We start from the raw sequence: 20,252 nt of genomic DNA on the forward strand, positions 1-20,252 counted from the left end.
TAGTTTTGATGGAAAATAGTTGTGGTTTGCAATGGAAACCATTACAATTTTAAACAGATTTTTGTTAGCAGGGACACGAACGCGAAACATCAAAAACTATATTGATCATATTAAACTATTTTCTGACAGAAAACCATCACATATTGTAAAAGATCATCTAAAAAATCTAAACCCAGACAACTAGAGATTGAACTACAAGTCCCGTTTCCGTCTGCCGTAAAGCGCGAGGCGCTGCTGTTGCTATGGGAAACTGGGCGAAAAGCAGGAAGTGCTGATTCTCCATTGACAGTTGTGCATGTCTGTTTTTACCACAGGATTTTTGACACTCTGGTATCAAAACTTCAAGACTTATATCATTTTCTTCTCAACGAAACGGAGATTGCTCACGTAAACCGCGCTCGGATGAACGTATGATCGAGGTATTCACGTTACTTTCAGATGATGGGCAAATAAATACTAGCTTTCTTGCTAACTAGCACTTAACTGAATTAGTTGTGTGGGTTTTGGTTTCTATAAAGGGTTATTTATGAGTCGTGCACTTTATTTCCAGAGAACCATTTAATGTGATTTTTGTCAACCAAAAAAAAGGTGAATGGTCACATGTTTGCTTTCTGTCAGGTTAGTAATGTTTTTTGAAAGGCTTTTGAAACGGATCGCTACCAGTGAATGAAAAGTTGAGGAGGTTGTTGTCAAGTAATGTTCAATTAAATTCACGTTGAGATTTTTAAGAGCTGTATATCGTTTATGCTCGTCATTATTCACGCAGTGAACTAGGAATGCGTCATGACGTCACTCACTTTCCAGTCTGGTTGGTTGTGCTCCCATTGAAGGATTGATCCTTATAAAATAGTTGCATTATAAACAAATCAGTCTTGTTCTTGTTTTAGGTTTGAGGGAGCTGTGAAGAAGATGAGTCGAAGCCGGAACCCTCCGCAGAAGGGACAGGGGGCCGCCAGGGCCAAACAGGTAAATGCATTGTACTGTGTCCAAACTGCTTTGTCAAAGTTGACATCGATTAGGTTTGAGATCAATATTAAAAATCAACTCTATCATTTTTTTAATAATATTTGTCCTCATTATTCTTTCAAAATGTCAGATGGGGCTCCTGTTGGATTTGGCTCCTGATGGTGGGCTGGATGACTCTGGAGGAAATGAGGAGGAGCTAGAGGCGGAGCTTCTGGCCCTGGTGGGAGGAGGCGGAAAGGGTGGACCAGGAGGCAAGAAACCTGGAGGAAGAGGTAAAGACGATCATAAGGGTCTCGGAGACCCTGGACGTTAAACATGATTTAATACAATTATTCACATGCTAATATTCTCTTTAGTGAATAAAATTATTTGTTACTATTCATCTGTTTCTCTCTACGTTTAGCACCCGTGCCCATGGAGGACATCGAGCGGATGGCAGCGCTGTGTATGAAAGACCTAGAAGATGATGAAGATTATGGTGATTTAGAGAATGACGCTGATTTATTGGTAAGAGGAGGACAAAATTGTTCACTCTTGTCCTGCAAATAAATGTTTTTTCAAACTTTCACGCAATTTAAACAAAGTGACAGTGACATTAAGACTTAAGTTGTTTTTTGTGTATCAGGCCGAGTTGAATGAGGTCATGGATGACGATAAGGAGGAGATACCATCACCATCACCCCCTCAGCGCTCAAGCGCAGCCCCTCGGACCACCCCCACATCCCAGGGTTCTCCGGGCAGCCTTGAGTCTCAACTGCAGGAGCGTATCGACATGTATCAGACGGCCATCACTAACGCCAAGGCCGTGGGGGAGACCAGCAAAGCGCGCAGATACGACCGTGGACTGAAGGTGGGACATCTCCAAAACAATTACACACATTCCGTCCCATATTTATGTTTACTTTGGTGAATTCAGAAGGACATGTTCACGTTTTCTGTTATCAGACTCTGCAGTCTATGTTGACGTCGGTTAAAAAAGGGAAGCCCATCAACGAAGACGAGATTCCTCCTCCTGTGGCAAGCGGTGGAAAACCCGCCCCCGCCTCACAGCCTGAGCCAATCCGAGAGCAGGAGAAACCTGCTCCGCCGTACATTGCGCCGCAGACTGTTGAGAGGCCACAGCTCGCTGCTACACCCAAACCTCAGCTACTACAACCACCATTACAGAGATCATCAGCCGTTACGCCCGATACACCCGCCATTTCGCCCCTTACGCCCGTCCAGCCTAATGCACAGCACTCAGGTATACAAACTCGCCCAGACAAACTGTCTTGTCTCTCTTGTTTTAACTTGGATGTTCCCTTACACGTCTGAGTACAGTCTTGAGTCTAAGGCGGTTGTGTATGCATGTGTGTGTTTTAGAGCTTAAAGCGAGTATATTAAACCGACAGAGAGAGTACAAGCTGGCAGCCATACAGGCTAAACAGAGCGGAAACACTGACCAAGCCAAACAACTCTACCTCGTCGCCAAGGTAACTGACAACCACCTGTCTGTATCGCTGAATCATTTAAGATGATTCAGGTTTATTAAATCTCAGCGAAAGCACACCGTTTCCATTCAGAAACCTTGTTTTTTTCTTACGTACAAACTTGTAGTTTTATATAAATAAGTTTCTGTTTATCTGTTCACCCAGAAATTTGACTCGATGGTTGAGGCTGTCGACAAAGGCGAGTTTGTTGATATCAACTCACTGCCGCCCCCTCCTGGTATGTCATGACACATGACAATCACCTGATCTACTTTACGGTACAAAGCCTGATATAATCACGTGTTCGATCTGATGGAAATCTCTCACTCGTTTAGGGGATGTTGAAGTACCACGTTCAATACCTCAACAGCCGTCTTCTATACCATTCGCCCCTCCGACTGCACCCACTACTACCCCTAACACAGGTAAGAGTGTGTGTGTGCCATTTCAGACCAAAGTATAGCAAACCTGACATTACAAACACAATAAACAAGCAAAATTATTCCTTAATGAAAGTATAGGTTTGTGCAAGGGGAATTACGTTAACGCAAGTAAAAGTCAATGCAAAGCCTTTTTGTGTGTGTTTGTGCACAGCTTTGTCTGCTCCTCGGAGCGTCGGTGAAGCCTTACAGCAGCGCATGGACAAATATAAAGAAGCAGCAGAAAGCGCCAAGAGCAAAGGAGATGATCGAAAGGCGCGCATGCACCAGCGCATTATAAAGGTAACACACTAATGCACGTAACACACACATATTCAATCGTAGACATTCAGACTCACGTGTGCGTTTGTTTGTTTGTTTTCTTGACTGCAGCAATATCAAGATGCCATCAAAGCTCACAAGGCGGGGCGACCTGTTAATTTAGCCGAACTTCCTGTTCCACCAGGTGAGAGGTTTCTTTTGTGGTGTGTGATATTATTCATGTGTGTGTGTTGTATGTGTTGTGATGTTGTGTGTGTGTCTCAGGTTGTCCCACGCTGCAGGGTGCAGAGGGTGCGCAGAATTTCATGGGTGTACTGGAGACAGCCATGAAACTGGCCAATCAGGACACCGAAGGAGACGACGAGGAGCCAGCAAAGGTCAGCAGAACGTCCAGAACGAATTTCACTAAACGTTTTAATGTGTCAGAGCGTCGTTTGTTAATGTCACTATGATGTGCAGCCATCGACTCAACCTGGCGTTCAGAAATCAAGGGCTCCCGTTCCTCCAAAGGCCTCGTCCAACGCTGGGACGCCGACTCCCACAACAAATGCTCCTAAACTGGCGGGGAAAGGTATTCTTGTTTTGTTTATAGTGTGCGTGTTAATATATACATATGTGTTTATGTACGTACATATGTGTGTTTTGCAGCTCAGCAGCAGTTGGATTTCTTGACGGCGCGCAGGCAGCAGTTTGTAAAGGCGGCGCTGCGGTCTAAAGAGATGAAGGACATGCAGGGGGCTGCGCAGCACCTGAGAAATGCTAAAGGATTGGATCAAATGATCAATGCTGCCAAGGCGGGACTTCCTGTTGACATCACCAAGGTGTGTGTACGAGTCAGTTCCTCTGTGTGTGTGTTTGATTTCTATGATACTATGATACAGATGTCTATTCCTAACCTCAATGTTTTATGACGTTTTTTTCTGTAATATGTGCAGCTGCCTACAGCTCCAGTGAGTGAGGAAGACTACAGACTGTCCCAATCTAGATCGTCCGCTCTCTCTCCTCGATCGGCCGATCAGTACGCTCAACTCATGGAGCAGCTCAGACTTCAGCACGAGGTTCTTATTCAGTGATGTTACTGGTGTCATGTACGGTCACATGGTTTATTTGAGTATCAATTAAACCGATAAAGTTTGTTTGCAGAAATGTTTGGCCTACTCTCAGCAGTTCACACATATGGGGAATGTAGCTGAAACTGCCAGGTGTGTGTTTACATACATGTCTTTATATTTAGGAAGTGGTATTTGCTAAATGAATTAAATTAATCGTTACAAAATATTGCAGCAGATTTTTTAAAGAATGTTTATTTTTGTCATGGATAAAATGTTCATTTCTATAGTTTTGTTTTGCTAAATATTTTAATCATGAATAAAAAATAGACATTTGACAAAGTTTAGTGTCAAATGTAAATATACACACTTCATGGTCATTTTGGTATATAGATGGTCATCAAAGTTGTCATAGTTATTAGATTTTAGTTTTATTTAGTTTTATAACTTTTTTTAGGTGTATGCCTTTGTCATTTTATAATTTATTTGTTTATTTTTATGTTGCTATATAAGATTAATTGATTGATAAAGATTTTAGCTTTTGTTTATTATTATAGTTTTTATAAGTTTGAAAAACTAGGGTTTTTTTATGCTAATTAAGTTAAACTTTTAGCAATTTGGGTGATATGTCATTTTATATATATTTTTTTATGTTGCTTCATAAGATTAATTCATTTTATTTTAGCTTTACACTTCTTTCAGGCAACATAACATTTTTCAGATCATTTTTTTAAGTAAATATTTGATTTGAATTCAACAATAACATTTTCAAAATGTTAATTTAAGTAAACTAAAATAACATCTACACATTCAATTTTATATTTAAGCCCATTTTTTATCTGTACGTGTTTGTGTGTGCAGGTTCGAGAAGTTGGCCGAAGAATGCATGAATAATATCGACATGGTGAAGAAAGCTCATGCCAAAGGGAGATCCGTTCCTAAATATCACACTGAGGAGCGCACATTCAACACAGTCAAGTATGAGCACACAAACACATTACATCTCTCAGTAAATGTGTTTCATTACTTATTAAATCTCTCTCTCTCTCTTTTTCTAGGATCTTTCCTAACCTGACTGCTAATGACCTGATGCTGATCGTTGTTAAAGGAATAAACCTGCCAGCCCCATCAGGTGTGTGAGTGAGTGTTCATATGTGTGTGTGTGTATCCGAGTGTTTACCAGTCTCTAATCTTGTTTTGTCTAGGAGGTTCTGCCAATGATCTGGATGCGAGCGTCCGCTTCGAGTTTCCCTTCCCTAGCGCAGTATGACACACTCTTATCAGCACACACACACACACACACACAGTCATGCTGTTGAGTCTAACACTGTGTGTATTTTTCTCAGGAAGAAGCTCAGAAGGACAAAACCAGCACTGTGAGAAACACGAACAGTCCAGGTACACACACACACACTATTCCTTCACCGTGCTGCAATGAATTATTGGATTGCTTTCGTTAAGAAGGATGTGTGAAAACACATTAGAAAGCAGCATGTTGCGATCATGAAAGACGCAGAAGCACTGAATAACTGAATGTCTGTGTGTCTGAAGAATTTAAGGAGCAGTTTAAACTGAACATCAAGAGAGATCACAGAGGCTTTAAAAGAATCGTACAAACCAAAGGGATCAAGTTTGAGATCGTACACAAAGGGTGAGAATCTATTCATGTACTAAACACCAATAAACGGATGAATCTATGAAGTAAAACTCTACATTTAACTGTTTAGATACAAGAGCATTGTGGTGATATATTGTCTTGAGAATTTTCACAATGCAAAAATCATTGGCACAATATCAACATTGATAATCATTTTGTGTACATGTGTGTGTGTGTAGTGGTCTCTTTAAGACCGATAAAGTGGTGGGAACCGCTCAACTGAAGTTGGAAGCTCTGGAGAACCAGTGTGAGATCAGAGAGATTATAGACGTGAGTGAAACACACACACATCTACTCATCCCATGTACAGAACACACAGATGCTGGTGGTCCATGAGTGTGTGTGTCGCTGGTGCAGGTGCTGGACGGGCGGAGGGCGACCGGAGGGAAACTGGAGGTGCGTGTGAAGATCCGCGAGCCTCTGGGCGGAGTTCAGCTGCAGCCAGTGACGGAAAAATGGCTCGTCATTGACCCGCTCACTCCCTCGCCGGAGAAAGAGAGAGAGAGAAAGAAAGACACAGAGAAGGAACGGGTATGAAAAAGACTGATGTTTTACAGCGTGATGTTTGACCTTTTTATATACGTATCAGAAAATGAAACTAAGGCATAATAATGACACTTGAACCGCTTGTACCGCTCGTGGTGTAATCTTATTTTATACCGTTAAGGCATTGTGTTCAATCAAAACTCATTTTCTATTTGGCACACTGTCTTGAAAATTCAAGAGGTGTTGAAAATAACATCAGGCAGATGTGATACATCATGAAAAAAAGTCAGTCTGACACAAGAACAGTGCAGATGGAGGGCAGGGATGCTTTATACAGAAGTTGTTTGTGATTTCAAGCTTATTTTCATTCCAGCGGGCTCTTTCTCCAAGATCCAAACCCAGGAATGATCATGACAGGAACACTAAACCAAGGTAACACCTCAGCTCACTCCACAGCATGTATATGTGTTTTCCTGTACAGTATGTGTGTCTGATGTTTCCCTCGGGTTCTGTTTCAGCTCTTTTCCACAGTTTAAACTACACAGCTTCAGTCTGCTGAACCACGACAAAGAGAGGCTGGAGTGGAAGGTGTGTTATAATCATCTTGTAACACAATCTACACTTTTTGGCAAATGACGTTTCCTTTTTAATTCAGTGCTGCTGGTGTGTGATTTGAATTTTATGATTTGTGTTTTTATTTAGAAACTGTCAGTCATTTTTCATCTCTTTAGATTAGCGAGTATAAAAAGAACAGACGAGACACGTCTGAGCTCTTGAAGCAGCACATGGAGGTCTGTCAGCGACTGCAGTGGCAGAAAACCTACCTCGAGAAACATCCTGCAGCACTGACAGGTGCACACACACGTGCATACACTCACACATCGGTCAAGGCGGCCCAGTTGTGGTTCTTTAATCCACAACACTACATTACCTACTTTTATTCACCAATACTGATAAAAAAATACTCTAAAAATGCAGATAACAATATGTTAATATTTATTTTCATGTACCATCAATGTATTAGTGTATATTTAGCTCAAGTAAAATTTGAACTCATATCATTAATTACAATACATTGATATGTTGCAAATAAACATAAACTGAACACATTTTCACATATTCAAAAAAAATGTTTCCAATTGTCACTGTCTAGAAATTTCTGTTGCATAGGGAAGGTGGGATGAAGCGATGATGAGTGACTAAGTCTGGAACTTAGTTTGTGAGGACAGTATAAGTCATAAAAGACAAAAACGATCAAATGTACACTTCTGTAGTTAACTTGTGATAAAGGAACCACAGGAACCTCAAATTTATCATAGTCTTGTTATAGTAACTACAGTTTAACCATGATGTATTTAAACTATGGCGATACAAAATATATTAAATTAGACAAAACATGTTTGCTATGTGTCTATAAAATTCAAAACGGTACTCATTAATATATACAGTATATTTTTGCTACGCATTCAATAAGCAGACTAAATAAATTACCACATAGGTTGATATCTACATGTTTCACTTCAACTGTGGAATTGAATCTTGGAATTGATAGGAATCGAAATCGATAAGCGGAATTAGAATTAGAATCCGATGCCAGCACCTTGTATTTCATGTATCAGTAATAATACCTAAATATTTTTTAGCTTTTGGTACCGTTGATGGTCATTTTTGTATCCAGCATGTTAAACTTCATAAAAAAAACTGTTTCATTGTGTAATCCATAATCTTCCTTTTACTCTCTCACTGCATTTCAGAATACGAAAATGTGTTGAGGAAGTTTCAGCACGGTCTCGCAGACTCCGTGAAGAAGTTTTCCAGCGAAGGCAACAGGGTGAGCGTGGACACACTGACACATACACACATTGCCTTAAAACCTTGTGAAGTTGCTGTATAGCTGCAGACTCTGAGCATCCTATCGAGAATACAAAATGTTGAATTAGTTTGTCTGTTTTTGTTCCTCAGGAAGCAGCGAAAGATGCTCTCGGCCGAATGAAGATGGTGGAGAACGAGGTGAATATCAAAGTCTAAGTGGAAACTAAATTTACCTTGTTCACTTTTTTAACACAAATTCCTTGCCATTGTGAATGATTCCCGAATGAAAAATAATATCGTCAAAATGTTATCATTTCCTACAGATGGGAACAGTAATGTTAACCAATGGCTTCAACTAATCTGTCATTGTTTCATGGCTACTGTTGTCAGCAATCCAGTTTTTCTATAAAGATCATAATAGAAATAATAACAGTAGATTTGAACAAAGTTAATACCGCAATCCACAGTAAAGTCACATCTGGCTACATTTTCCTAGAAAACGCTCACTTTTCACACTTCCGCATTTTAAAGATCTATCTCATCATCTCTTTCTCTCTCACAGCTGGAGTCGGTCAGAAAAAAACGAGGCATCAGAGAATGACGAACCGTTGAGTCTGTCTGCAGGAAACTGTCACAGCGGTTCTTAAATCAAAAGGATATTAATGAATACTGACAGATGTAATGTAGCCACAGAGGGCAACCTAACACTACAAAACACACACACATAATCCAAGCACTTTGACCATTGCTTCACTCCATTTTTATTCGTCTAAGCGTTTCGAAACACAAGAACACATGCTTTTGTTTTGTTAGAAGAGATGTCTGAATGTTCAGTGTGAGATCAGACTCATTTGCGAATATGAAGAACAATCATGTTTAGTGATACCTGAAATATGAACAAAGAATAAAGTCCAGGTCATAATTCAGAATGATACATTATGCAAATCTTTGTGAATGAAGAATAAAACATCCTGTGAATCATATCACAGACCACAGGTATTCGCATATGAATTCCCTCTCACGGCTCCATGTAACTCACACTACAGACATGAAGACAATCATTTCATTTGATCTCAATTTATTTTTTATGTTTTTGATTTGTATACCGTTCACACTGCCTTCTTCTAACCCCCCTCCCCGGCACGTATAAATGCTGTTAATCTAGCGTCTTTACAGTAATCTGTGTGCTACTGTAGGCCGACTCCCAGATTAGGATAATACCGCTGCACGCCCGTGATATGGGAACAATCTGTCACTCCGGGAAGATGTCGAAGTGCTCACGAATGTATTAGATAGTGAAGATCTGGGATTATCCGGATACTTCAGCCGTGTGGACCCGTTTCAAAAGAACGGATGAGAACGTTAAAGCGGGAGATCATTGTGAGGGAGTTTTCGGGTGGGGGAAAGTGTTGATGTGGGTATGGCTTTATAAGAAAAAACGAGGGTGTGTTGATCGGTGTCTGGGAAATGAAAGAAATCACACGCAGGCTTTGTGTTGGATGGGATGATGCTGTGATCAGCTGTTTTATGCAAGCTGTCTCATCTTCTTTCATTTTAGAGTCAAAAGGTCATCAACTTTAACCTCAGGCTTGTCCGTCTTTGTACGCAAAATGACTTTTTGGCTCTCCGTGCAGCGCAGATCCACATTTAGGGATGTTAGTCTGGCTGCGTAATACAGTCAGTCATTATATAAACTCTTTTAGGGGGGTGTTTGCGTGTTTGCTTTTTAAAAGCCAGATTTAAAGCAGCCTCGTTCCCATGACAACCTCTTTATTCAGCCCTCTGTGGTCTTTTAGGGTGGTGTCTGAACCCCTCGCCCGCTGTCTCTCCTTCATCTTCATTATCATCCTCTCTCGCTCCAGCATGTACAGATGTTTTTATCATTATTCTGAAGGCAATCGCTGTACAGACGCAATCATGTTGGAATGATGTATCCGTGACGCTCTATTTTTAAAGGCACCATTAATTTCTTAATATGTTTATGGTGATGGTGGTTATGATGTCTAATGTAATAATTAAAGAAACGGCAAAACTCACAGTTTGCTCTCTTATTTAGTTCAATGCACTTTTCACATTATTGTGGATCAAACCTGGTGCCACATCAATGTCAATAAATGCAGAATACAGTCAATTTAGTTATACACAAAAATAAATGACATTTAAATTAAAGTTTTAAAGTGAGTATTGGGGTGAGTTTTATATAAGTTTGGGACGTCGCCAATATGAAGAAAAGATGTTTAGTTATTGACTGAACAAGGTCTTCACACGCATCCGTCAGATGTAACTGACGTCATGACGTATTAAAACATCAAACTCATTTTTTTTTTTTTTTTGTAGCTTCTCTTTATATAAGTTAATAAACGTCGGAATCTCCCGCAGTTCTTCTAATAAAAAACTCAAATCTACACGTCAAATTCACCTCAAGCGCGCGAGGGTCTCTGCCTCAGGGTGACTGACAGGAGTAGGCGTGGTTACATGGGCGGGGCTTCTTGCCGGAGCGAACACGCGGTTCCGTGCTCGCGTTTCATTCTGTCGGCGGAGGCCTTTAAACTACGCCCACACCGTTGCGCCCCGTTTTCAACACACCCCGAACCCACGGGACGCCTGCCGAACGAACGAACGAACGCAACCCGCCGCACGATATCTTCAACCGCATCTCATACGGGTCATGACGCTGGAAGCGATCCGGTACCGGTCCGGGTCTCTGCAGATCCTCAACCAGCTGCTGCTGCCGCACGAGACCGTGTACGAGGAGGTCCGGTCGGTGCGGGACGGATATGAGGCCATCAAGAGTATGAAGGTAAGCGGGCCTGACGGAACCTCTGCCCGATTCCGTTCGCGGACGTCGGCGCGCCGCGAGATCGGAACGCGTCGATCTCGCGGCGGCTCCTTTGTGTCAAACTAGAGCAGGGGGTCGCGCTTTTGTTCGCGTTCGTGTGTTATCTGCATAATGTGCGCTTGTTGTGAAATCACTATTAGATGACTGGATGTTTATGTAGTGTAATGTAACAATGCCGTATACGTTCATTTCTCGCGTGCGGATGGATGTATTGGAATGATGCCGCATGTCGTTAACTGTGTCAAGTGTCTGTGTGCGTCCGGACGTTTAATTGTTGGTCAGCGTACACACGCGTCCCGATCGTTGCGTCGCGTCTAAATCAAAAGTTGTTCCCGTTTTTTATTTGTTAATGCACATTGAACTAGAAAGAACAATGAATGAAGCCATTTGTGTTAACAAACGATAATAAACAACAATAAATGATGCATAATTATGTTGCAGATCCATTACTAATGGTGACAAAAGGAACCTTATTGTAAAGTTTTAACGTATAAACTTGACAAGACGTCTCAAATGCTCATGTCCGAATACACTAAAAACTGTCTAAATGTGTGAACAACATTTGGTTCAAAGAATTTCGTTTCAGGACAATGAAAACAAACCATCCTTAGATAGGACATAGTGTTTCCTAAAAGAAGAATTAAACAATGACTGTATAAGTAACGTTCTCTGTCATTGTACATTAAGTCATAAATCAAAAACTATTTCTCTCTCATTTGTCACAGATTTATGTGTGTATTAGCCTTTTCCAGTGTGTGCCAAACAGTCTTGCCCGTCAAGTTTACACACAGTCTGACCAATTTGTTCTGTTCTGTTTAGGAACACATGAAGACCCATATTGTGAAATCATACATGTATCTTTACATTTTCATAACCTCCAGGTCTGAGCCCGTTCTTGATTAATCCGGCGTATAATGAATGTTTTGGTGTGATGGTCTTCCGGCTGCGACTCATTAATAGTCGTTACTGCAAATATCTGGCATGAATTATTGATCAATCTGGAATTCAGGGGTCTTGGTCCCGTGCCAAACGCTGTCACCGTCGTGAGAGCTTTACTAATGGACAGGAAATGACAATCACGCTCAAGCGCTTCACGTACGCCGCAGAGACAGCCGTCTCATTCATCTGAGGGAAAATGTTTCTCTGACGGTTAACCAAAGACACCTTTGTGAAGGAATGTATTGGGAATGTCCGATTTTTTTTTTTGAGTGATGTCGTGCTACTGTCAGATGCCATTATGACATCATAGTCACTTGGCCAGGTAGAATTTTTGAGATGATGTCATAATACGTTCAGACGGATCTCAGCATGAATGGTGTCATGATGGTGGTCCGGACATTCACTGCTATGAAATCATTTTATGGAAAATGTATGTGATTTTCTTAATAAATGTCTACTTAATTATATGGAGACTGACCCCAAAATGTTTTTTTTCTGGTCTTAATCTCCAGAATGGATGAGTTTCACTATGCTCAACTGCATCTCTATGCAGAAATAAAATATTATTCTGCGTTTGACTGACACAGGTTAGCTGCTCTGTCTATGTCTTGCTGTAAATTAAGCATTTTTTATTATTATTTGAGCTGTAAATTGATTTAATAGAAAAATAACAGAATTTATTGTAACGTCATGATGTCTTAATTGAAATATTTAGTTTGAATCAGGTTTGCATCCTCTTCATCTTTAACAGGTGTGTGCGCCTCTATTCAAACCCATGACCTTAAAGAGCATCACGTGTGAAAAATGCCGTTCTGATTCCCTGTCACGTGACCTTTCGCCCCCCAGGTGCGAGGTGCTCCCGCTATCGCCATCGTGGGGTGCTTGAGCCTGGCAGTGGAACTGCGGGCGGGCGCCGGAGGTGACGACCTCGTTTCCTTTATCAGGGACTCTCTGTGCCACCTGACGTCCGCGCGGCCCACGGCGGTCAACATGGGCCGAGCTGCACGCGAGCTGATGGAGTTTACGGAGAACGAGAGCATGGAGAAGAACACAGAACAACTGAGAGACAGGTGCGAATAATGTCATGATTTGAAAAGTATAGACGTATAGAACTACTGACAGAAGTACAGCGTGCCTACATTTTCTTACCTAATCTACTCTTAAAAATGCTTGAAAACAATGAATGTCTTGGCATTAGAAGATATTCAAGCAAATGACTTTGATTTAATCCTCGTTTTTATCAAAAGCGACATAAAAGCAACATGGTGTCTCAAAGTTAAAATGAAAAAATTGATACTTTCATGTCAAGCGTTAAACCAAATGGATTTTGTAGGTAAAACGAAGACTTTTAAGGGCCACTGTGTATTATGTAATATTGCAGAATATATTGAATAATATCCAATAATAAAAATGAATCATTTAGTACCAAACAATATTGCATTATATTATATCAGAAGAATAATAAACTTGGCTGGATACTAAAAAGCCCTACTAAACGTTATTAAAATGATAATAGTGGAAAACTAGACGTTTTACCTTTAATCCCTATATTTGGAATGAGCATTTTTAGTTTGTAATGACCTGTCTCTTCTGGCCACGCCCCTGTCGCAGTGTGATTGGCTGGATTGAGGAGATGCTGGAGCGAGACGTGAACGACAACAAAAAAATCGGCAACTACGGCGCGCAGCACATTTTGTCTGGAGTTCCACGAGACTCCGTCACAATCCTTACCCACTGCAACACCGGGAGTCTCGCCACAGCGGGATATGGCACAGCTCTCGGTTAGTGTGCACGTGTATATCTGCGTCATAATTAAAAAATGTCTAATACCGATAGTTTCATCATGACTCGTGCGTGTGTTTCAGGAGTGGTACGGTCATTGCACTCACTTGGCCGTTTGAAGCGTTTGTACTGCACGGAGACGAGGCCATACAACCAGGGGGCCAGGCTGACAGCGTACGAGGCCGTCGCCGAGGGATTCCCGGCCACCCTCATCACAGACAGCATGGCTGCGCTCGCCATGAGGGAAAAAGGAATCACAGGTAAGTGGGTTTGGTCCCATTTCCTTTTTTTATTAAAGTGTATCTCTAACACGATAATTCTCCTGTGTGCAGCTGTTGTTGTCGGAGCAGACAGGGTCGTCGCCAACGGCGACACTGCGAACAAAGTGGGAACATATCAGTTGGCCATAGCCGCAAAGCATCATGGGGTACCGTTCTATGTGGCGGCACCCAGCACATCCTGCGATTTGAGTTTGGAAAGTGGCCGTGACATCGTGATCGAGGAACGTCCACCTGAGGAACTCACAAGCATCGGTGGAGTTCCCGTAGCAGCACCCGGTAAGAAACCAACATTATGCCAATAAATGTAGTGTTAGCTGGTTGGCTAGTTACTTTTTGAGACGTTTCATTACAAAAAGTTGAAACGTATAACCATTTTGTATATGGTTTTTGTATAAATTGTAAACAAATAAATGAAATATTTTTTTTCTATAGTTATAATAATTGACCACTAGGGGTGTTGAGACTCGCAAACAGGGGTGCCACACACATCCTAAAAGTGTACCTGCCGTAAGTGTGAGGTAACATAATTTCTTCGTTTATGGTTGAGTCATGAGGGAATATGGGCAGGACTTTGATGCCGCGCTGCATTTTGTGCTCTCTACTGCTCATGCCTAGGCTCCAAACTGACGTTTTTGCGTAACATGTCAGCACCCATCGTCAAATCTTTTACGATCAATTCATTACATGGGAAGAAAGTGGGGTCATCCTGTCCATCTTTTATACAGTCTATGCTCGCGACAATGCTGACGAAATTGTTATTATTTATATTATGTAAAAAATGTATGATTCAGTGGCCTAAAAATAAATTATCAACAAAACTGAATATGAATTTGACAGATTTTGACATCACTGTCAACCTTATTACCTTATTTGTACAAAACGTCAATTCGCAAACACAAAACTCTTTCTATACAAATGCAACATTTTCAATATGTTGACATTTTGCGGCAAAAGGTTAATTTTAGATTGTGTGTCCATCAGTTTTTTTCCTCTGGTTTTAACGTTCAAAGCTTTTTTGTAAGGACGGGGTGAGAAAGTGAGACAAAAGGCGATAAGTGTGTGTGTGTGTGTGACTGCGGGCTTAAGTGTGATTTTTTTTTTAAAAGAGGAGCTGCTTCTAATTAAACTCTTCTGATATGAGACCGAGGGCGAGAGAGTAATGATACTACATGGGGGGGGGGGGATGGGGGGCGAGAGACTAGAGCCAGAAGCATCAGATTAATTAATGCTGAGGTTTAATAGCTGCTGGTGTCTCGGGGGAGCGACGGCGTTAACTGACTGATCACATCTCAACTCCCATGAACACTCTGTGTGACTCGCAAGGGACAAACTTAGAATTTGCAATGGGAATGATCCGCACAGGGGAACATCTTTATATAATAACGTTTCAGACATTTACTGTATTTAAAAATAAACCATAACGTGTCTGACAAATTTCCTGCTAGTAAAACGGTATAATAGTTTCCAATAAAGTTAGAAATAAATATCCCGATTCTCTTTTTGTCTGTGGCCTGCAGGTATCGATGTTTGGAACCCGGCATTTGACGTAACCCCTCACCAGCTGATCACAGGCGGCATCATCACCGAGCTCGGCGTGTTCCTGCCGTCTGAACTCCAGGCTGCTCTCACGGGCAGACTCACCGCCCTGTAAGGCCACAGCGCCCCCGAAGGCAAGGGTGTATTACCGCACCTCAAGCACCACTCAGCTCTCTCATCTCTCTTGTAATGTTTTCACCTTGTTCTGGTGGAAGCGGCACCTTTAATTACACACACAAAAGCGTCAGCACCATGGCGTTAACAAGGTACACTCACGTTTTATTCAATTTAACACTTACGACGTCAAGTGGAATAACGCAGTGTTACACAAAAGTACAACCCAGGGATGCTTGTAAACACACACACACAAACACTTGCACACACACACACAATCGCCTCTCTTGTCTGTACAGGTCATGCTGCATCATCTCATGTTTTTGTCTGAAATGTTGTGAAACCTCATTCCTTTGTCAGGGTTTTTATCACTCGCACTCCCTTTCCACAATTCGGTTTTAGCTCCCTAAAGTGTATCAAGGTGAAAGCATATCGGAGACATTTCCAGGTTGTATTTTAACTAAAATGGAAAGGCAAGAATTATAAATTATATTTGAAATTTTGTTTTGATTGTTAGAGAATAATTGTATTATCTTAATTGTTATATATGTATATCTGCTAGTGGGGTCTGAAACTACATAAGTCAAGTTTTGACTTCAGTTCAAGAAACATTTTCATTTTCTTATTTGAAGCATAATCCTATATATTATGTAGAATTTGCTTCATTTAATTATTTTTTTAATATTAGTACTGACAAACGAAAATGTTATTCTTCCAGTGTGAATATTTTGCAGTACCAACAGATCCAAAAAAAAGCTAAATTTACTTTTTGTAAAATATAATTTCCTTTCTTCCGATTTAGTGTTTAATGTGACCTCTGCATGTTTCTGTAGGATTCACTTTTCGCAAAAATGGTAAATGGGGACGACCATTAAACAGATTAACTAAAACGATCGTAATATTTCAAAACTGTCTTGACTTTTAGAACGGTTGAATTAGTTTCCCTTGAAGGTCAGACTCTTGGTTATTTAGGGTAATAGATAAGCTTCACTCATTTTATATAAGGGCTGTCCTTTAGTGTACATATGTACGATTTAGTGCGTTAGAATAACGCTAATCGAAACGCCAAATCTTTTAATGGAAGTGCCGAACGCGTTACTGAATCCAAATGTTATATTAACATTTAGAGTGTTTTGAAAGCCACAAATGAGCGACAAAAAACATCCGAGCGATTGTCAGTATCGATGCAGCACTTTGCCCTCAGTCAGCATCTATGGAAAGATTGTTGCACCGTTGTTATTTGAGTTTCACAGGTTAAGTCATTTTAAAGGAAAGTTGTGATTCAATCATCTGAATTTAAAGGAATGTTCGAGGTTCAACTTTGAGTTCTCCGTTGGCAAGAGAAAACATAAATCATGTTCACAGTATTGCACTTACAATTCATGTCTGTGTTACAAATCTTTTTTTAATTTTATTTTTAGTATTTTAACTTCTCTTTTTAGAACCTACCAAACATGCATTGCATGAGAATTACACAATTCTTGTAACTGAAGATGTACAATGTATATGTAGCACTGTGGAAAAGTTAAATTGAAAGCTATGGAAGCTTGTGTTTTACTTTAAATAACCTAAATCTATTCACAGCGAGGGTTAAAATTTCGTAAATTTGTATCGTCTGTTGCTTGGTCCTGTGTCATTCTGTTATAATTTTATATGCATCACTGTAAAAGTGTCTTTTCGTTAACTGAATGGACGGTATGCTGCAAATGCTGTCCATAGAGAATAAGCTTCACTACATTTACATTAAGGCATTTGGCAGACGCTTTTATCCAAAGCGACTTACATTGCTTTATCCAATACATTTTACATAGGTATTTGCAATCCCCTGGGATCGAACCCACAACTTTGCGTTGTTAACGCAATGCTCTTACCACTGAGCTACAGGAAAGCCGAACCAAGAACACTAAACCAAGAACATTCCTTTAAATCTAGTAAATCGATGCATTTGTATAGCACCGTTCATAGGTAAAACACAGCTCAAAGTTCTTCACAGGTCAAAGTAAAATATTAAGTATAACTATGTATTTAGGTACTTGTATTTGATTCCAGCGTAGAGAAGAAATGGTGCTATGGAGCTAGACAATAGTCAATACCTCAAAAGATATAAACTCCTCTAATAGTACTTCCACTTTGTTTTGTAATGTGTGATGTAGTCCTCTGTTGTATTTATTTGCACAATAACACACACGGTCGCACACACATACACACACACACACACAAGCTTTGTGTTCCACCTAGGCTCTCAGCAACACCATCATACAGGTCTATGAAAAATAATTTATCATTGGACTATCTGCACTTCTTAATGTTTCACTCATCATTGTGCCCTCTTTTTCCACAATGAGACGATCAAACTCATACATTTGGGTAATAGCTGTGCGATTTTAGATGCACATACTTACTTTGATGGTTCTGTCTAACAAAAAGAGATGTAGCATCAAAACACTCGGAGCAACTGTAAATGTTTCCGTTTATTTTTCTTCAATCACTTCAAATCTATAGTTCAACATAAAACAGCTCAGAAGAAAAACATCTTTTTTTTGACAGATGAGTTTGAGTTTAGGACTGAAGCTATAAATATGGAAATATAAGAGTCATTTTAGAGATGAATGCATAAGTTGTATGCATTAAATGTAGCATTGTAATAGATCATTCGTGTATAGATGTGTAGTGTACTGAAGGTACAAGGTTTAGTTTGATTTTGCATAATGGTTTTTTTTTCTGTGTTTTATGTATATTTATACACTATAACCATAAATTGTGATTCTTGGTGATGATTTTGTTTAAAAGCTTTTATTGAGAGGCCCTCTATAGACAGGACAGGCCACTCTGAGCTCGAAGGGATGAACAAATTCTAGTTTGACACCTAAAATCAACTGAATGTTTAACAATTGGCAGAAAATTATTCAAGTAAAGCGAAGGATTCGTTTGGTTCAGTCTGGCTTTGAAACACTTAAGTCGGCACTTTGCATTCAGGCTGTCCTGCCGAAGCTGTTAACCCGCATATTATATAATCTTGGCATTATCAAAAACTGATTGTAATGCGTCGAAAGCTCACACATCACAGATGAGAAGCAATAGATAGGCTGCCTTCTTGAGGTTATGCTGATGCCAGACAATCCGAGTTCAGGAGGTTGCATGCTAAAGGTTTCGGCTCTATTAACTGCCTCAGAAAGTTTCAGTTCGCTCATATCTTTTTTAATGTGCTTTAGTGTGGTGAGATGAACGTCTCGCAACACCTGGTGCCAAAACGACAATGTGACTGTGACTTTGTGACCAATGGGAAATGTGATCGGTGGACCGATGTCAGTCTGAGAGGACCTCTTTGTGTTTCTGTTCTTACTGCTCTTAACTGATAATCACAACCTGGTTTATTTTGTATTCTGTGGAAATAGCTGAAGAAAAACTATTAGGCTGGATGTTTTTTATACATATAAATATAATGCTCTATACCACATACATAAATTGAAATGTCTCTTCCACATCGGTACAATAAACAGAGAGAACCAAAAACTGTGTCCGTTTTATTTATTAATATTCAAACACCGTGGCGGCTGGTAAATAGAGGGTGCCGGGGTGCCGCCCCACCAAAATATCCAGAGAAGAAGATTTTGAAACGTATATATATTTACGTATATTATATTTGTCAAAACGCATCAAATGAATATACAATAAAACGACACGAAAAGTTTTTTTTAATGAGCAAAGCACGTTTTGCAACGTGAAGTTACGGCCAGCATGGCATAATGTCTTTACATTGATATAAAACAATAATTATGTCTATTCTGGTCTAAAATTTTAAAATGATCATTCGCTACATTCCGATATTTTGCGCTACCATCAGATTGTGCTGCTCTTTCATGTGGTTTAGGTTGGGGGAGGGGTTAGTCTTGTATTTTTTATACAAAAACACAAAATATTCCGCCACCAACTGTTGTATGTGGATATTGATATTTGTCCATCAGTAGGCAGTATAGATATACTATATGGGGCATTCTAAAACGCTGTGAAGAAGTGCAGTATTTTTTTAAATGGCTGACCTTTTTTTTATTGAACATATTGAATATAATAAACCGTGTCTCACAGAAGTGAGTACACCCCTCACATTTTTGTAAATATTTTATTGTATCTTTTCATGTGACAACACTGAAGAAATGACACTCTGCTACAATATAAAGTAGTGAGTGTACAGCCTGTATAACAGTGTAAATTTGCTTTCCCCTCAAAATAACTCGACAAACATCCATAAATGTCTAAACCGCTGGCAACAAAAATGAGTACAACCCTAAGTCAAATGTCCAAAATTGGGCCCAATTAGCCATCTTCCCTCCCCAGTGTCATGTGATTCGTTAGTGTTACAAGGTCCCAGGTGTAAATGGGGACCAGGAGTGTTACATTTATTGTCTTATCGCTCACTATACTGGTCACTGGAAGTTCAACATAGCAAAGAACTCTCTGAGGATCTGAAAAAAAGAATTATTACTCTACATAAAGATGGCCTAGGCTATGAGAAGATTGCTAAGACCCTGAAACTGAGATCATACAGCGGTTTAACATGAGAGGTTCCACTCAGAACAGGCCTCGCCATGGTCGACCAAAGAAGTTGAGTTCACGTCCTCAG

The 20,252-nt window shown here is 40.2% G+C and overlaps 2 protein-coding genes across 4 annotated transcripts; both read left to right on the forward strand.

Annotated features, from left to right (window-relative positions):
• Positions 1 to 261: 261 nt before the first annotated feature.
• cc2d1a (coiled-coil and C2 domain containing 1A) lies at positions 262 to 10,176 on the forward strand. 2 transcript variants are annotated; one of them, XM_056737580.1, is made up of 29 exons: positions 262 to 419; positions 888 to 966; positions 1,097 to 1,238; positions 1,370 to 1,473; positions 1,592 to 1,816; positions 1,912 to 2,209; positions 2,329 to 2,438; positions 2,601 to 2,673; positions 2,771 to 2,860; positions 3,030 to 3,157; positions 3,248 to 3,320; positions 3,401 to 3,513; positions 3,596 to 3,707; positions 3,785 to 3,957; positions 4,072 to 4,194; positions 4,280 to 4,338; positions 5,047 to 5,163; positions 5,244 to 5,317; positions 5,391 to 5,449; positions 5,532 to 5,583; positions 5,737 to 5,836; positions 6,022 to 6,112; positions 6,200 to 6,373; positions 6,702 to 6,760; positions 6,847 to 6,916; positions 7,060 to 7,180; positions 8,083 to 8,159; positions 8,291 to 8,338; positions 8,703 to 10,176. In XM_056737580.1, exons 2-29 carry the CDS (start codon positions 910 to 912, stop codon positions 8,739 to 8,741), a joined length of 2,961 nt encoding a protein of 986 aa, XP_056593558.1. In that variant the 5' UTR covers positions 262 to 419; positions 888 to 909; the 3' UTR covers positions 8,742 to 10,176. The 2 variants fall into 2 exon arrangements, 1 of the variants encoding a protein (XP_056593558.1); XR_008905407.1 differs by lacking the exons at positions 8,291 to 8,338; positions 8,703 to 10,176 and having other exon boundaries at positions 7,031 to 7,180.
• Positions 10,177 to 10,634: 458 nt separating this feature from the next.
• On the forward strand, positions 10,635 to 19,132 carry mri1 (methylthioribose-1-phosphate isomerase 1). Of its 2 annotated transcripts, XM_056734146.1 has the most exons (7): positions 10,635 to 10,940; positions 12,765 to 12,988; positions 13,530 to 13,699; positions 13,784 to 13,960; positions 14,033 to 14,257; positions 15,499 to 15,651; positions 18,844 to 19,132. In XM_056734146.1, exons 1-6 carry the CDS (start codon positions 10,809 to 10,811, stop codon positions 15,630 to 15,632), a joined length of 1,062 nt encoding a protein of 353 aa, XP_056590124.1. In that variant the 5' UTR covers positions 10,635 to 10,808; the 3' UTR covers positions 15,633 to 15,651; positions 18,844 to 19,132. The 2 variants fall into 2 exon arrangements, with proteins under 2 accessions (XP_056590124.1, XP_056590115.1); XM_056734137.1 differs by lacking the exon at positions 18,844 to 19,132 and having other exon boundaries at positions 15,499 to 16,525.
• The last annotated feature ends 1,120 nt before the right edge of the window (positions 19,133 to 20,252 follow it).

Source organism: Triplophysa dalaica, chromosome 2 (genome assembly GCF_015846415.1).
Source record: "Triplophysa dalaica isolate WHDGS20190420 chromosome 2, ASM1584641v1, whole genome shotgun sequence".
Lineage (NCBI taxonomy): Eukaryota > Metazoa > Chordata > Actinopteri > Cypriniformes > Nemacheilidae > Triplophysa > Triplophysa dalaica.

Excerpts from the sequence above, each read along its gene's own strand:
- cc2d1a (XM_056737580.1), top strand. The coding sequence starts at position 910 with ATGAGTCGAAGCCGGAACCCTCCGCAGAAGGGACAGGGGGCCGCCAGG. Across the intron at positions 3,958-4,071 it reads TTCCTGTTGACATCACCAAG|CTGCCTACAGCTCCAGTGAG; the intron begins GTGTGTGTACGA and ends TAATATGTGCAG. Across the intron at positions 4,195-4,279 it reads AGCTCAGACTTCAGCACGAG|AAATGTTTGGCCTACTCTCA; the intron begins GTTCTTATTCAG and ends GTTTGTTTGCAG.
- mri1 (XM_056734146.1), top strand. The coding sequence starts at position 10,809 with ATGACGCTGGAAGCGATCCGGTACCGGTCCGGGTCTCTGCAGATCCTC. Across the intron at positions 12,989-13,529 it reads ACAGAACAACTGAGAGACAG|TGTGATTGGCTGGATTGAGG; the intron begins GTGCGAATAATG and ends CCCCTGTCGCAG. Across the intron at positions 14,258-15,498 it reads AGTTCCCGTAGCAGCACCCG|GTATCGATGTTTGGAACCCG; the intron begins GTAAGAAACCAA and ends TGTGGCCTGCAG.